This window comes from Schistocerca gregaria, chromosome 7 (genome assembly GCF_023897955.1).
Source record: "Schistocerca gregaria isolate iqSchGreg1 chromosome 7, iqSchGreg1.2, whole genome shotgun sequence".
Lineage (NCBI taxonomy): Eukaryota > Metazoa > Arthropoda > Insecta > Orthoptera > Acrididae > Schistocerca > Schistocerca gregaria.
The window spans coordinates 425,237,572-425,256,166 of NC_064926.1; the positions used below are offsets into that span (position 1 = coordinate 425,237,572).

The 18,595-nt window shown below is 42.3% G+C and overlaps 2 protein-coding genes across 6 annotated transcripts in view; one reads left to right on the top strand and one right to left on the bottom strand.

Moving 5' to 3' along the window:
• LOC126281221 (protein daughter of sevenless) overlaps positions 1 to 12,455 on the bottom strand; it is a 222,397-nt gene extending 209,942 nt beyond the window's left edge. For 2 of the 5 annotated variants that reach the window (XM_049979973.1, XM_049979968.1), the window contains exon 1: positions 12,124 to 12,334. In XM_049979973.1, coding sequence (XP_049835930.1) covers positions 12,124 to 12,210 — 87 coding nt within the window. In that variant the 5' untranslated portion in view covers positions 12,211 to 12,334. Of the gene's footprint in view, positions 1 to 12,123 lie in introns of all 5 variants that reach the window. The other 3 variants (XM_049979969.1, XM_049979972.1, XM_049979971.1) reach the window with 3 other exon arrangements.
• Positions 12,456 to 12,685: 230 nt separating this feature from the next.
• LOC126281220 (calpain-D-like) overlaps positions 12,686 to 18,595 on the top strand; it is a 441,331-nt gene continuing 435,421 nt past the window's right edge. Inside the window, exon 1 of the mRNA XM_049979967.1 lies at positions 12,686 to 13,197. Coding sequence (XP_049835924.1) covers positions 12,893 to 13,197 — 305 coding nt within the window. The 5' untranslated portion in view covers positions 12,686 to 12,892. The remainder of the gene's footprint in view (positions 13,198 to 18,595) is intronic.

Sequence of the window (18,595 nt, forward strand, 5' to 3'; positions counted from 1 at the left end):
TTTTTAATACGAGCACTTTGTTCTCGGTCGTCCACTATTTATTATTCCCTCTTGGCTGTTGTACATATTGTATATGACCCATCTCTCACTGTAGCTTACCCCTACTTTTTCAGAATTTCGAAGATCTTGCACCATTTTACATTGTCGAACGCTTTTTCCAGGCCGACAAATCCTATGAACGTGTCTTTATTTTTATTTAGTTCTGCTTCTATTATTAACCGCAACGTCAGAAGTGCCTTTACTTTTCCTACAACCAAACTGATCGTACCTAGCGCATCCTCAATGTTCTTTTTCATCTTTTGTAAACTATTCTTGGAAGCATGAGCTGTTAAGCTGATAGTGCGGTAATTCTCGTACTTGTCAGCTTCTGCCGTCTTCGGAATTGTGCGGATGATGCTTTTCCGAAAGTCAGATGATATATCGGCAGACTCATTCTCCACACCAACGTGAATAGTCGTTTTGTTGCCATTCCCCCCCCCCCCCCCCTCATTGATTTTAGAAATTCTGACGGAATGTTATCGATCCCTTCTGCCGGGGACGACATGGAACTTTGTCAAAAACGTTTGCTGGAGTGCGTTTAAATTCGTTGAATTAACGACTGTTGTCACTGATGGGTGAAGAGTCCCTGGAAAAAATTGCGTTTTTTTTATCTCGTCGCACTTTCTCCTATTGGAAAGTAAAAAGAGTTTCACTGAACACTAACACACTTTTTCCACCTTCGCGAAAAGTTACTGAAATTGCTGCCAAATTCAAACTAATATGATGACACCATGCGAACCACTACAAGTGAGGTTGAGCGTCACGGTTAAGAGTAAACTGCCTGTGCGCATGCGCAACTCTAGCAAGAAAGTTGGAGCAAACAGCAGCCCCAATGTTAGCGTTGTGTGTGGACCATGTTGGTACAGGATGGTCCAAAAAAAAAAAAACACGAGAAAGTATGTTAAGTGCCTGATTTCACATGTATTGATGTATCTTCCATATTGTAATATCACATATATTGGCATTTAACGTGAATGCCTTATTACCGGAAATAAAGAAGCAGCAATATGGAATCATTGACCTTCGAAGAAAGATATTTATCCTAAGAAAATTTTATGAAAATAATCGCAGTAATGTTAACGTTCGACGGGCATGTCAGAGAGGGACAGAAAAGAACACCTAGTGAGCTGGTTATCGCAAGGTACGTTATAGAACTGAAAAGTCGCAGTGATTTTCACGGTATCATATGGTCGCTGTCCTGGCTCTCATCTCACTCTGATTTTCATTGTTGACGGGTTGAGGGACAGATTTGAATCCACAGGGAGTATTTTGGATGCAAGCAGCAAGGCGTCGGGACGAAAATCCAGAGTTGTTAGCGATGACAACAGGGAGCGCGTGCTCACGAAAGCAGTAAGGTTACGTCCCTGTAACATCCAAATGTGCCAGCTACTAAAGCAGAGAGACACTGTGCGGCGGAGAGAGTTCGGAAACCACATGATCGAGGAACTTTAAAATGGTGCCATGACTGAATCCAAGATTTGGTTCAGTGATGAGGCCCATTTTCAGTAGAATGGTTACGTGGACAGACGAAACTGGCAATATTGAGATACAGAAAATCCTCATATCAGTGCCGTCTCGAAGCTGCAACCACAAAGGGTCGCCGTGTGGTGTGGCTTATCGTCAAAGCGGATCAAGGGTCCGATATTCTTTGACGGTATGGACACAGGAGTGAAGTCTCGAGAGTCACTGGAGTGGCATTTTGGCCCAGATAACGCACTTACTTTCTCCAATTAGCATATCCAATGTTTGAGTTTATATGCAGCAATTTGCATAACAAACAACACACTTCTAATAGTTGCCAAGTGCGCGGAAATTTGAATGAACTGGTCTGGACAAGAACATTTAATGCTATACTTGGTATCTTCGTCATTTTTAAAAATTAAGTTATTTCTTACAGGGTGTTTCAAAAATGACCGGTATATTTGAAACGGCAATAAAAACTAAACGAGCAGCGATAGAAATACACCGTTTGTTGCAATATGCTTGGGACAACAGTACATTTTCAGGCAGACAAACTTTCGAAATTACAGTAGTTACAATTTTCAACAACAGATGGCGCTGCAAGTGATGTGAAAGATATAGAAGACAACGCAGTCTGTGGGTGCGCCATTCTGTACGTCGTCTTTCTGCTGTAAGCGTGTGCTGTTCACAACGTGCAAGTGTGCTGTGGACAATATGATTTATTCCTTAGAACAGAGGATTTTCTGGTGTTGGAATTCCACCGCCTAGAACACAGAGTTGTTGCAACAAGACGAAATTTTCAACAGAGGTTTAATGTAACCAAAGGACCGAAAAGCGATACAATAAAGGATCTGCTTGAAAAATTTCAACGGACTTGGAACGTGACGGATGAACGTGCTGGAAAGGTAGGGCGACCGCGTACGGCAACCACAGAGGGCAACGCACAGCTAGTGCAGCAGGTGATCCAACAGTGGCCTCGGGTTTCCGTTCGCCGTGTTGCCCATTTTTCAGATCTGAAACGATTACTGCATCACGCTATCTGGACATTCTTCGTGAATTTGTGGCGGTACAAACTGCCTTAGACGACACTGCGAACACCTCGTGGTTTATACAAGATGGTGCCCAGCAACATCGTACGGCCGCCGTCTTTAATTTCCTGAATGAATATTTCGATGATCGTGTGATTGCTTTGGGCTATCCGAAACACACAGGAGGCGGCGTGGATTGGCCTCCCTACTCGCCAGACATGAACCTCTGTGACTTCTTTCTGTGGGGACACTTGAAAGACCAGGTGTACCGCCAGAATCCAGAAACAATTGAACAGCTGAAGCAGTACGTCTCATCTGCATGCGAAGCCATTCCGCCAGACACGTTGTCAAAGGTTTCGGGTAATTTCATTCAGAGACTACGCCATATTATTGCTACGCATGGTGGGTATGTGGAAAATATCGTACTATAGAGTTTCCCAGACCGCAGCGCCATCTGTTGTTGACAATTGTAACTACTGTAATTTCGAAAGTTTGTCTGCCTGAAAATGTACTGTTGTCCCAAGCATATTGCAACAAACGCTGTATTTCTATCGCTGCTCGTTTAGTTTGTATTGCCGTTTCAAATATACCGGTCATTTTTTAACACCCTGTACATACTGTTATCTATACTTTGGCATGTCACTGTGACTCTGCTGTACATGTTTGATGGACGTTACTCCCAGACTGCGGAAGATGTATTTGTGGTAGAGACCGGCATGGCTATCCGTGATAATTACAGCTGGAAATGATACGATGAAGTATTTCACATGAAACCACCAACGATCAAGTATTTCACATGAAACCACCAACGATCAAGTATTTCACATGAAACCACCAACGATCAAGTATTCCACATGAAACCACCAACGATCAAGTATTTCACATGAACCACCAAGTTTCCTGTAGTTGTCACATTGAAGAAGAAGCTTCAGGCTGGACCCTGGATGAGTTCTTATCGCAAGCAACGCGTCCCGGATCGTCGGCATGAAATTTCTGCGATGTCTCCTTTCAGAAGTTTATCATCTTATCATCCTATATCCATATTTGGTAGGAGCAGAGCAAGATGGAACTTCACACGCAATGAATTTGAAACTATCGTTCTTAAACTGTAGTTTTGTCAAACTTCAGTAAGAGTGGCTCGGTATTGTGGCGTTTAGGTCTGTGCTTTCAGTTGCTCCTGTAGATTTGTAGTAGAAGTGATAGTACTAGTTTTATTCATCCGTGGATCACACTACTGGTACGTATTGTACACACCATGTCATTACAGAATAAGAACACAAATGTGATTTATAAATTTATACCATATTACTGAAATACTTCCAAGTTGATTCGTTCTACTTTGAACATCGGTTGGTTGGGTGGTTTGTTTGGAATGAAAGGGACTAAACTACAAGGTTATCAGTCCCTTCATCCAGTAAGTGGAAAACATGGAGCTGTCGTCAAACGAAGGAGCCGAAAGGCAAATCCTAGAAAGCCGAAGCGTAACTAACACACCATGGAGAAAAAACTAAAAAGTAAACTAAAACAGAGGTACACGCCCAGAAAAAAGATCGCCCAGACACGTCATTAAAAGATCAATCAAGACAAGGCATTAAAACCGAGAAATGAAAAAGAATAAAAAGGTAGGATCGATGGTGGCGAGCCTGGGCCACCGAGTAAGGCCCGACAAGGGACCCCTGGGGGAGTGGGAGGGGGGGGGGGGGAGTGTCAGGAGGGGGCACCATCACGTGGGTTCTACATTGGCAATGAGGTGATCCTCACGTCGGTGAATGTTGCCATGTGTCAGCAAAGTGGGGCCACTGCAGAGTCGGCAGAGGACGATGGATTCCCTGTGAGCATGCAGAGAAGACTGCCATGTGGTCGTGGTCTCCTTAATTGTCCACAGTTAGTTTGGGGAGATCAGGGCATAACATTCTCAGTTACAGACTTCCAGCAATCAATGGCATGTAAGTGATCAAAGGTCTGGTTCTGGGACCCCAATTTCCAAAATCAGAATCCTGGTGGCCAGCTTGGCCGACCAGTATGCTCGTTCATTTCCATTTCTTGAAATCCCAACATGACGGGGGAGGGGGGGGGGGGGTCCAAACTAAAGCGACTGGTCATTCAGCTTGAATGAGGTCAAGGGCATAACCCTGGATAGCCATGACCAGTGGGTGAGGAGAGTAGCACTGGCTAAAGGAGTGACTACAGATTAAGATACTCTTGCCAGTTCAAGAACGAACACGGCAAATGGCTACTTTAATTGCCATCAATTCAGTAATGAAGACACTGCAGCCATCTGGCAGAGAGTGGAATTCACAGCATCATGCCTGTGTGTATGCAAAGTCAGTCTGCCAACTGTTCAACCATTGGTGAATACCACTTCCAATAACAGGCGACGAAAAATCGTGGGTTCAACGGAATCTTTTGGACCAAAGGAGATTACAAGACAAATCTGAGGGTGGGGCCACAAGCTGTTGGGGCAGGTATGTCGTCTCGCTAACCATAGGCGACAGTGGAGGAAGTTGTGGTTCTGAACAGAGACACTGGTGGCTTGCAGCAATTGTGAACCTTTTTTTTTTTTTTTGTTCACTGTAGTGGGAGGTGAAGTTCGCTTCGTAATTCAGCAGCTGTTGTTGGCGCCTGAGAGTAAATGGAAAGTCTCCAGCCTCGACTGTTCACACGGCTAGTTCTGAAGGCTCTTGTCGCAAGTAGGGCTCCACAATGATGCATGGAGTCCAGTACCCACAACGCTGAGGGTGATGCTGAACCATGTGCAAGACTCCCATAATTAAGGAAGGGCAGAATCAGGGCTTTGTAGACGTGCAAGAGGGTAGAGCGATCCGCACTCCAGTTAGAGTTACTGAGGCAGTGAAGTGGATTGAGGTGTCACCAGCACTTGCGCTTAAGTTGGCAGAGGGGAAGTCATATCAGCTGGGAATCAAAGACAAGTCCCAATGAGTGGTGAACCTCAACTACAATTGAACATCCGGTTTCTAGGATAATTAGTACCCCATTCCAATACGTTCGTAGTCAGAACCATTATTCTTTCTATGTGGCATGTGAAATCTACGTTTTGCCTATGCGATTCTTAGGTGTTACAAGTACAGTTCTGTATGCAAAATGGTTAGGACATCAAATGCATTAACAGAAATTACGAGACTCTTCCTGTTGACATGTTACTTGCAGGTGTAGTCAGTCTGGCCTTTTTTCGGTTCTTTCTCATGCTGAAGGGCTCTATAAATAACACTCATTCTGACAAATTCGCCTCAAAGAAATTTATCTAACTGAAAATATGTTCAGGAATTCCAAAGTAAAGCGATGTAGCGGATATTGGTCTAATTTTGTGGGTCCGTTCGTTTACTCTTCTTTTCATTACAACTTAAGTCTTGTGCGTCAGGTCAAAACACTTTGGTCACGTCATTTAAATTGTCCAAACTACCTTCGGATGCATGAAGCGGACTATCCTCTAATGTGTCGTCTACCGCGCGTTCCTCTGCACCACATTTAGAAGCAGAACTTTCTTAAATATACAGAGAGAGGCGACAATGGTTCAACAGCTGTTTTCTGCAAATAACGTTTCACCGCATGGTACCACTACCGTTTACCCCCTACGTTCTACTATTCGAGTGTGGCGTACAGACATAACTTTGTTAAACCTCCGTATGTGTTCAGTTTTTTCTAGTGTTGCAGTCGTGATCATTTCGTGACACTTACATAGGAAGACATATGTCAATCGATTCTTCTTGGAACATACGCTCTCTGAATTTGGAGAGTATACCTCTGCGTCATGCACAATGCCTCCCTTGTAACGCCTGCCACTGCAGTTTGTTGAGCTTATTCATGACATTCTCGAGCCGACAAACAGGTCCCGTGACGAAACGAGCCGCTCTTCCTTGGATCTGCTGTATCTTTTACATTAGTCAGACCCGGTAATGGTACGACTGATGAGCAATAATCAAGAATTGGTCAGACACGTATTTTGTAACTCACTTGTTTTGGGAAATGAGTTTGTTCGCTACTATTTTCCCACTTAATCTCAGCTTGGTATCCACTTTTCCTACAATTTGTTGTAAGTGATCATTCCATTTCATTTCAGACAGCTTTTATAAATTTTTCGTAATTACTGTTTCCAGTGACTTCCCGCAATCTAACAGTAATGAATCTCTTCGTCTGTTTATGTACAAGAAGTTGCATTTATTAACCATCAAGTTCAACTGCCAGATCCTCCACCAACCGTTGATCCTCTTTAGGTTTTCTTAAAGTTTACTGATGTTTATTGTACTGACAGCAACATTGTCCGTTACAAGTCTCAGATTAAGACACTGGACTCGCATTTGTGACTACTTCGGTTCAAAGGTCTGTTCGGTCATCCTAGTTAGGTTCTCCTAAACCGTTTAACTGAAATGTCAGTATAGTTCCTTTGAAAAGACGTGGCCAACATCCTTATTTTTTCAATCTGAAGTTGTGCTCCGGCTCTGACGACTTGCCGTGGACTGCACGCTAAACTCACATTTTCCTTCTACATTTCACCTCCGCAGTGGGAGAAGCACGCATTCTAACAACCAGTGTGGCTTCTGTTAGCGTCAACCGTTCCAGAGAGAACATTCTTTGCTTGACCTGAGTCAGACAAATTAGGGAGTAAATCTTAATTCATAAATTCTCTTCATTGTCTGATAAAACAGATCGATGTAACCAAAAAAAGTACGAGTGCGCGAATGAGAAAAGCCTTGGCTGAAATAAGGTGTCATACAAGGCGTTTAAACTGTTTAATGTGCTGTTAGCGTCACTCAGATATTTTCATGTGGCTGCTGGCCAACAGAACGGCCAGGTATACTACCCAGACGTAATCTCGGAAATCGCTGTCTCCGTGTGTGTAGCACTTGCTTCCGATGTGAGTGAATGAAATAACAGCCATGCTGCACTATAGTACAATCTTAGCACGGCCAGTAAGTACTCCGATTTGAACAGATAATCATTGAATGCCTGCGAGAATCTGGATGGATCTACCAACAGATAGTAGTGCATGCCTTCAACAGTTTCCTTCAAAATACTTCCAGAGTAAAAGACCTTCTGGACGCCTACGTGGTATGGTAACCTAAGTGGTACAGAAGAAGAGAGACGTGGTGGCAGTCCGTACAGCGTCCAGATCTGGTACATGTAGCACCTTAACGGTCAGTAAGGCCATTTGGGAGAATCTTCTCCGGTGCCCGTCCCAAACTATGCGTCTTGGAGACAGTACCACTTGCACCCGAACACTGGCGTCTGTCTCTTTTAGGTCTTCAAACAGTCGACTGGAGGATAAACTGGCGCGCGCGCGCGCATGTATGTGTGTGTGTGTGTGTGTGTGTGTGTGTGTGTGTGTGTGTGTGTGGTGGAAAGGGAGGGGAGGCATCATAACTCTCGTCTTTGGTGATATTTGGGGGGGGGGGGGGGGCGACTGTCCAGTACATTCGCACGGTGCTAGTCCTGCGCAGGCGCAATTCTTTTTACAAGTAGGAGATGTGTTACTGGAACAGGATGAGCATCTTATGGTTGCTCCGACGCAACGTACTCTTCGTTGTGTGCACTGGCCAGTCAGTGTCCCAGAAACCCATGTATTTGCTCGCATATAGGACATGCTGAGGCAGCAACTGTGTCACACACTTCGGAAAGTGACACCGCATGACAAATTTCTTACAGTAGGGTGAATTCAACACTTTTCTTCCTCAAATCTTCATAAACATATGTAACATGACTTGGCGCAGTTAAGCCAATGTCTTTATTATTGTTCATTGGTTTGGGATTCTTAACGAACTGTTGTAATGAAATGTATTATGAAAACTCAAATAAGAGCTGCGCGATCCATCACAAATTTCTCCAGCGGGCAAGAGTGTGCCATCCCAATGCTCACTCCATGTGGTATTTTACAATCGGCAATTAAACACGCATATTTTAAAAAAGAAGTGTTTGTTGCATTTTATAGGAAGAATTAAATGTGATACAGAATACGATACACCTTTGCGCAAGTTGGGTGCATCTACTGACGAACATACAAATTTTGCTTAGATTTCTGACCGGTTTAAAATGAATCCAAGAGATTTTGTGTACCGAGTTGGCGCTTTGGATCAGATGCTAGTTCAATACTTCCCGCCAGGAGAAACGGTAATCAAGAGATTGAGAGGAAGTTGAACACACCCAAATTTCTTACGGCGAAAAAGGTTATGGCCTGTGTTTTCTGGTATGAGAAAGGCTCAGAATGTTACTCAGCTCTTCTAAACAAACTGTTGCAAATACACGTAAAAAGGACTCTCACTGAGGGAAGAAAAGAATTCATAGGGCAAAGAAAGTGTTATGGCAATAATAAAATAAATGAGAAGTAAGAATTGTTGGATCATGCACTCAGTTCACCGATTTAGCACCCTCCTACTTCCAGGTAATTCTTTGACGCCGTATGTGACAAAAACAGTTTGAATCTAAAGAAGTTATGACTGTCATATATGCGTAATTGGCTAACTTTCCTGAACCGCATTTAGGGGTAGGCCCCCACATGGATAACGTTCGATAACTTGCTTTGAGCTAAATGGGAAATAAGTCCAAAACATTAGTGTCTGTTATTACCAACAGTGATGCATTGCCAGACCAAGCACTTATCTCCACTTTCGCGTGCAGCTACAACTGACATGTACGCCGACTGCAACACTGGCAGGCTAACGTAGCTTTAACTTCAATAGCAAACGACAACGGTATCTGTGCGGCGTCAGCGGAATTCCAACGCTGCCAATGGCCTGTGGGCTAATGTGCAGGGGAGGCCACATACTATAAATACAATTGCAGATAGGGGCACTTCTCCTTCCACGTCATTCCTCGTGAGTTCGCCAGCTGGCCGAGTTTATCGCTCCTGTTCACCGTGGCAGTAGCGAGCTCTGCGGATTCCACAGGCGAAGGGTGGGAGGGATGCGAAGGAGAAAAGGAGGGGGCGATCAGCCACTCCGTCAGCTTCAGCGGTGGGCTTTTGTGATCCCGAGGCAGCCCGTCAACAGCCTTGATGCCCTTATCTGCTCGCCTCTGCTCTCGCCGGCGTAGGGACGCTTGCTTCAGTGGCGCTAACTTCCTCGAAACATTGGCGGTTGAGTATCACACGCATATCCTTTCGTCTTTGTATAGCATATATGACGGAAGTACATGGTAGGGCAATACCTCAATGCGCACTAGGCTGTCGAAAATTACATACGACACTGCATTAAAACTTTTGTAGAATCCTCATGAGACTAAACTAAGACTACCGAAATAGCTACGTCGCATTCCGAGCGCCAATTGCGAGGTTCAGGGAAGGAGCTTACATGACTTCGTGCGAAGATTTATCACCGTCCTTACCGGGACTAATTTCGCGAACCATTGAAAATCTAAAAGAATGAAACACGAGGGGAAACCGTACATTAGACTCCCGATCCTCCCGGTCACAAAAGTAAACGAGAAATGGCAAGTGTGGTGTTATACACACATTGCTTACGAATTCGAGAAATGTGTGCAGTTTTAGTAACTGCCTGTGCGGTTGTTACGAACATTTTTAGATTAAAAGCTCAAAAATTCATTAGCAACAGTTTGTTATGACTGATCACAAATTATTCACTAGCACAGTGTAAAACAAATGACAAAAGAAATTTTCGAATTTCTTTCAGATAAATTAAACCTAGAATAAACAAAAAAAATTGGATGTAAATACACTGAGATTGTGTTGTTCCAAGGCCTATTTAAGAAGTAAAAATGAAGAGAAATGTAAATAGGTGACTAGGACTTGTGCAGCTGAACAAATGCCAATGTGACTAAATTCTGACTGAAGAGAATACCTTATCACACTATCTAGTAGGTATACAAGCTCAGAGAGAAAACCGGTATAGAATCGCATTTGAGCGAAAAATAATCCACTTAAATCTCTAGACTCAGTCAATTACTTCGACAAATATGTTTCTTAACCTACAAAAATAATCTGATGAGCAAATAAAATTCACAAGCTGACAGAAAATAATGCTTAGAATACTACATCAGGGTGTTTTCACTGTAGTCTTACAGCAGATCTACAACGGTCAACAACACAAACGTACGCAGGATGCGGATTCAGTATAAGTCTAAGCACAGTCTGCAGCTGCCAGGAAAACACATAAAAAAGGACATTTCTAGTCTTTTTCCATATGGCTGCTGGGCCTTTTCATTAGAAGGTGCTCTGTATCTGATACTGCCAAATGAATGTTACAACAAAAGGAACGGGGTATGTGGTTTTTCAAACATCAAGAATCACTTCAACGTATAAGCTACAGTAATTCCACTGATGTAGGCCTACTTCTGAACTGTACGTTCTAAATGGATTAAACATGTATTCACTTTAAATAAATGGAGAACTGACATGTATGCTATCGAACCTTACTAACAATTTTACTTAGCATAAACGCCCGCGTACAAAACACCAAAGAACTACTGTCTATACAATGCAGAGAGTAATGCTTGGCTTTTGGAGAACTCCTGGCAGAACTAGCGCATGGAAAGTAAATTCAATGACTACATTAGGCAATGCAAGAAACTAAAGTTAACGAAACAGTTGCAGAAAAAAAAAACGGCAAACAAAATATACTACTTATGTTCCACAGTATTTACTTGCAGAACTGTCAAAGTACCAGAGACCATCAAGGTGTCTCATCAGCCTGGTTAACAACGTGTTGATATAGTCTGTCTAAAGACAACGAGATTTAAATTTTCGCAAAGAAAAAAAAATTATTAAATTTAACGTATTGAACACACACACACACACACACACACACACACACACACACACACACGAGAGAGAGAGAGAGAGAGAGAGAGATACTGCTAGTTTCGAAAATCTCGTTAAATAAAGATTTTTGCGGCACAATCACTGTAATAAATTTGTCCGAAAATTTATGAACCTAGCGTTACAGATACTGATGAAAGTAATACAAGTTTTTTAACTGCAATGAATTATGCATAACAATAACTTGTGAATTATGACTAGTATAATGGTCAATACTTTTCCCCAAACACGAAAAATACCAGGCTGCTGGCACAAATCTATAGCTATTGGCTCTGTCAGCAGTGTGATGTGCATACGCATTGTGGAAACATACAGTCATTCAGAAGCCTTGCTCGATACAGTTTCAACATTTCCATCAGTTAACTTTCAATACAGTGAGTTATTTGATCACAATACTACTTCCAACTGCTCACAAGAGCGAGGGAGGCAACTACACCACAACTGTAAACAACAACAACAAAATATTGGAGAATGTAATACGGAGATAACTTCTTTGCTTCTCGCCCGACAGCTGCTATGCGAAGAAGTTAGTGTAATATCCACTGCGATAAAACTGTCAAACTTCGATAAACGAGTAAACTTTACACAACAGTAATGTCCACAACACTAGCCTCACTACAGTAGTAGTCAGTCACTAAGTACAACTTTTACTTTTCAGTAACACACATTGGTGGAGTATAGCTGTTAACAGAAAATGGACAGAGTGCTTATGAATAGGATGATTCTCATTAAACACTTGTGCCCATCAGAAGTACGATTTATTAACGAAATATATAATCACGTCCAAAGACAAGAAAAACAAAAACTCACCGCTCTCCAAATAGGCTTTGTCGGTGGAGACTTGATTAGCCAACCTTCATGAACAATTTCGAGGCTATTACTTGACATATCTGTCATGAATAAAACAAAACCAGAATACAGATGTATACAAATTGTATCACTGTCATCGCATCACCACAAACACATCTTAGCTTCTACGTCGCCTTCGCTATGACTCGTGCATCTGAGAATCTTCATGCTGTTGCTTTCCCCCTTGTCTGCACAGATGTAGTTCTCAGTTTGACCGCTAGATGGTATGGCGCATCGCCAACGACATATGCCTGACGGGCGTCGTAGACCGGGCGCAGCCAACATCAAAAAATGAAACTTAGGCTACAATGTCAGCTGAAAAGAGCAAGAAGGCATTTTGGACGTCCAGTTTTTGATATTTCTAACGTCGTGTTCATTTTACGTTGAAGAGTTGTGGAAAACTGTTTTATGGGTCGAAATATTTCAGCATTCCTAATGTTGAAGCTAAGATGTTGGCTAATCTGCAAGACTGCTATTCTAGCGCCATCAACCAAAATGTTTGGTACCACCAAATCAAAGCAGTAAAGACAAATACAACATCAATGCCAACGTAAGACCAAAGGGATTCAGTAATCCTTTATGATTGGTTGAACATCTAGACGTCAACCAATCCAAGATTTGTTTACAATTATAATTCTGCAACAATTGCGTCAATATGGTGGATCAGCTGTCAGAAAATATTTGCGCATCGAATGGTATTTAACGGGAAAATAGCCATGATTCTGAGAGAATGGGCTCCATTGCTTCTGTTCTTCAGTGGCACTGTGAACGGTGCACCCTGATAAATCCCACCGAACGTACGAAGTGTATACGATGTGGAACAAATCGTGGGGAGACTTGTGCCGACAACTCTAGTGCAAAACTTAGAAATGTCAGTGCGGCTTCTATTAGTAGTGAAAATGTAGGAAAAGACGAAGCATCTGTGGAACTTTTATCGGAAGAAATCTCAGTGCACGAACGGGAATTTACATCCCTTGAATCCAAAGAGGGTGCAGAATCTTCAAATACTTCACCCGTCAAGCTACCGTGTATTTGGTAAGTAAACTTGGTAACAAGTTAAGTTTTTCACGTCCTTGTTATTCTGTTGAATTAGTCAACAATTTTGATATATACCTTAAGCAATATTATTTAGCTGTCGTATTTCCGTACGCGTGATATTCAGATGTTTCAAGTTGTGGTTGTCTTCCACGAACCCATCTGCAAAATTTAACATTTTATAAGTTACCAGTGTTTGTTTGATGTTTTGATGCGCTTATGACGCGCGATGCCCGCATCACTATCTTATTAAACATAATATTGCATCCAAGAGAAAATGGATTAGTGTTTCACATAGTAGTAGGTATATATGCGAAATTGGTGAACTTTTGGTGTAACATTCATAAACTATGTTGTACCAACGGGACATTCAGATTCATTATTTCATTGTGTTTTCGAAAAGAACGCTTGAACATGACATTGGCTGAATTGTATAAATTTTTCACGTAAATACATAGTATCGTAACATGTCGGCTGTTTGCTGGACTGATTCTGCTACATGTAATGTTTTCTGCCCTCGTTTATGCAACCTTGCAATTACAGTGAATCGTTAAGCATTCCATGTTTGTGAGAACTTTTCTGTATTGATCGCATTGACATAGCCGCAAATCTAAGGTACAGCTGATGTTCATATTTTACTGATAGCCGCTGAAATGGATATTTGATAGTGAAAGTAAGTTGTGTTACTAGTTCATAATTCTACGATAAATGCTAATTGATAGTCTTATTGGTGCTGTTGAGCAGGGAATAAAAATCATCAGACCTAGCAGAAGTATTCATAAATGTTTGTAACATTTTGTAAGTTGATTTATTGCTTTGGAGAAGTGAAACATAATTTTGAATGTTCGTAGTGTTAGAGATTACGTGCTGTCAGTATCATTGTTTATGCAGTAATGTAATGTTTTGTACCGAAGAACATGTCTACTGTCAAAACTTCCAACGTCGCTCTAGCATACAAACATACGTGTTTACGTAGTATTCCAGGGATTCTTCCTTACGGGGAATAGATTCCGAGGGTACACTTACTGTTAAAGATCTGTTCAAAGAAGTGAACTGTGTCCCCTCAAACGAGTGTGTCCCCAGTGTTATTTATACCGGTATATAAAATGAAGCTAATATTGTGTCTGCTAAAGTGACGTATTGTTTACAGATGCGCTTGAAACTTAAGTGGGAGGGAAAACAACGGCTGGTTTGAAATTTTTGTTTCTTTTGGCGATCGCACTTTCCAGCTGTTTCAGTGAAGCGAGCGATCGCCGAAAAAAAGAAAAAACAATCCTACAAAATAATGTCGTTCGGCTACTTCTTAATGTAAACAGTATTTAGTTGAGGTGCTGTGATTAAGCCTACCACATCCTGCTGTTTCTGGCGAACGTGTTAAATCAGAAGTTTTGTTAGCGATAGCTAGTCTAAATAAAAGAAATTTAAATGTAATGTGTAACGTGTAGGCTAATAGCGTTGCAAAAAAAAAAAAAAAAAAAAAAAAAGTTTAGAGCAATAGAAAGGAGCAGAATACTGACGTCATGAGACATGTATTTATCATATGACTAATTGCTTGATGTAAATAGATTGCATGACAGTTCAGCATTCCAAACAAAGCGTTAAAGTAAACAAGGGCCCTAAAACTCATAACTTACAGAGCTATGAGCAATTCATGATCTTCGCTACTATGGAACAAATCTCCTTTACTGCAAGCTCTTTGCTTTTCAACATATTTTGGGAAGTGGTAGTATGGACCTAAACAAGACAAAAATGTCCAGTAAACATGTGCTCTAAAATTCACAACTATAGTGATGAGCACTTGTTCATTAGTAGAGTTGTGTTTCAAAGTAGCAAAGATGAACAACTGCTCATAGAGAAGCGTTTTGGAGCCCATGCTTACTTTAACCCTTTGTTTCGAATTATCATTTCAGTCATATCCCTGAGTATTGACCATCACTTCTGAAACACCCTGTATAGTGGTGACAGAAGAGATCACTCTGTAGATCGTGTTACACATAGTCTGATAAACTCTAGTTTCCTGGGCCTTAAGTCACTGATGTAGACCACAGAAAAAGCTTATCGTGCGTAATCCTTGCTAGTTCGTTTTGTTACTCTCAGATCTCGTTAGTTCCACCATTCTTGTTCATATCGGTGTATATGGGACAATTTACAGTACGGTACTTCTTGTTCTGTAGTTACTGGAGATGCGAGGCCTGGGGCATCACTTGTCTTTTGACCCTTTGTACTGCAAGAAGAAGGGTACGTCCTTTTCAATTAGATCCGGACGTTTACTGTAGCGTTGCCGTTTGGGACAAAACTGTGCAATCTTTTTTCTAGTCGCACTACCTGCTCGTCAAACCAAAAAAATATGTATCAAAAACAAGAGTGCTTCGCCGCTGATAAAAGCTTGCGTTATTAAAACATTCAAAAGGTTGATGCACAAGTGTTCCAGTCCCTAAAAGAAGCTTAACTGTCGGCGAAGAAGGGGAAACGCGAAATATTTAAGTACTTTATTCCAAGTGGCAAGGCAAACACGTTTAACGTAGATTCGGCTAATTGAATCAACGATGGAAATCTACCGATTCGTATGCACTGAATACTTCTTAGGTATTTTCTCATACGATTTAAGCACAACTCTAAGCATCTCTCCTTATTGCCATTGGAGTACGCACCATAAACCCTGTTAACGGCGTCCAACTATTCCGTCATGTAGTTTACAGAAAGCGCTAATGAGCGTACCTATCCGTAAGTGAATTATTTGGATGTAATTTCCAAAGCCATGCTTGCTAATAATAGCACGAGTTATTTACAGAGGAATGGAAACTTCAGTTTTGGTTCCAGAGGAATGTACCAACACGCGAGGCAATTTGCTTTCAAAGAGAAGTGAGAGAAAAGGCGAAACTACGTGTAAATTGCTTTTAGATTTAGACATCTGTTGACTACGTTGACTGGAATACAGTCTTTCAAATTCTGAAGATAGCAAGGATAAAGAACAGCACAGGAAACGAAAGGTATACATAACTTGCGCAGAAAACGGACGGCGATCATGAGTCGATCGACATGAAGGGGAGGCAGTACGGGTAGTTCAGAAAGGTGTGAGACAGGGTTGTAGCTCATGACTCATGTTGTGTTGTATGTTAACCGAGGACCTAGAAACGACAGAGAGGCTCCGTCCCTGCCACAGCCACAGTGGTCAACAATCCCACGACGACTACCGCAGTCCACCTCACTCCTCCGCCGCCGCACACCGAACCCAGGGTTATTGTGCGGTTCGGCCCCCGGTGGACCCCCCAGGGAACGTCTCACACCAGACGAGTGTAACTCCTACGTTTACGTGGTAGAGTAATGGTGGTGTACGCGTACGTGGAGAACTTGTTTGCGCAGCAATCGCCGACATACTGTAACTGAGGGGGAATAAGGGGAACCAGCCAGCATTCACCGAGGCAGATGGAAAACCGCCTAAAAACCATCCACAGACTGGCCGGTTCACCGGACGTCAACACAAATCCGCCGATCGGATTCGTGCTGGGGACCAGGCGCTCCTTCCCGCCCGGAAAGCCGTGCGTTAGACCGCACGGCCAATCGGACGAGCCATTCCTCATGTTACTCAATCTCCATGTTGATAATGAAGTAAACGAAACTAATGAGAAAATTGGAAAAGGAATTAAAGTTCAGTAACTAAATGTGAAACGTTGAGGTTTGTGGACGTCATTGTTTGGTTATATTCGTAGCGTTTTTGTTTTACAGTTTGGCATTCCGGTTGCCTTGGGTTTATTTAGCGATCGTCATTTTTATTTATAGTTCACTGTTGCTATTTTACTTTACATACGGTGGTATTTTGTCATGTGGAGATAATGAGTAAATTTGTGGACGGCAGGAAATGGAGGGGCAAGTGGAGCAAACGGAACATTTCCGACATGTTCTTCTGTTTTGAGTTCAGTAGAGGAGTGACAGCAGCGCAGGCAGCCAGAAACACTTCCGCCGCGTGTGTGGATAATGCCATAGGATAGAGCGCAGTAGGATTATGGTTTTCTCGTTTTAAGGAGGATCGTTTGCTCATTAGTGACTCTTCACATTCAGGAAGATCGCCGGGGTTTGAAGACTTTTAAACGCATTCATCCACAATGATCCACGTCAGTGTACTCGAGAATTGGCAAATGTGATGAACTGTGATCATTCCATCATAGAGCGACATTAGCATGCAATGAAGTTTCAAAATTTGATGTATGGATACTGCATGCTCTAATCTAAAAATAAGAATCCGCGGGTGGACTTACGTGCATTTCTGCTTACTGTCATCAATTGGCTCGTGAACAACAGCGACCATTCGTATCCTGTATCGTCACTGATGACGAGAAACGATGTCTTTATGCTAACGTAAGCAAAAGAAAGGGATGAGAAGAATCCAAACACAGCAGTAACTCCCTGTGCGCAGCTACAAAAGATAATGTTGTGCTACCGGTGGAATAGCAACGGTGTGTTGTACTAAGGATAGCTCAGCGGCGGTGTAACCATCACTGCTGACATTTATTGTCAACAGCTTAGACGTCTCGCAGACGCAGCCAATGAACAACGACCAGGAAGACTGCGTGAAGTAATGCTACTCCACGGTAACTTCCGCCTGCATTCTGCTAGAATGACAAAAAAAACTCTGTACGTTTGTTTGGGTGTGGAAGTCATTCCGCACCCACCTTACACGCCTTAATTTGCACCCTCATATTTTCACCTTCTCCGCCCTCTATCGAACATCGTTCATGGTTGAAAACGCTCTCCGAACACGGCTCGACGAGTTCTTCATCTCCAAACCACGTGATTTCTAATCACGAATCGAAAGTTTACCCAAGCTTTGGTAGACTGTAGGAAATAGTGGAGGAGAATACATTACAGTATTCATAACTAATGCCTGTTACGTGTATTGTGTTTATTAAAATTATGGAAGAACGCTACTAATGTTCGCACCAACCCAATAATTCTCTGATACGGAAGAGGACTTGAAAGATCAGTTGAGAGGAATGGATAGTGTCTTGAAAAACAGATTTTAAGATGGACATCAGTAATAGTAAAACGAGGACAATAGCGTCGTATTCGAACAGAACCAGGCGATGCTGAGGGGAATTTGTTTAGGAAATGAGTTACTGATGCAGCAAACAAGATTAGGTACTTGGGAGGGGGGGGGGGGGGTGACTGAACGAAGGCAAAAGTAGAGAAGATACAATATGAAGATTTGGCAATAGCAAAGAAAGAGTTTCTGAACGAGAGAAATTTGTTAACATCGAAGACAAAACTCTACCATCTGGTGAGCAAGATGTATGAGAAAGGCGAAATGCTGTAGGTAGACAACGGCTTGACTGCAGTAAGCAGCTTGGAATGGATTTAGGTTCCAGTATTCCTGCAGATATTAAACGCTCGCACCGAATAG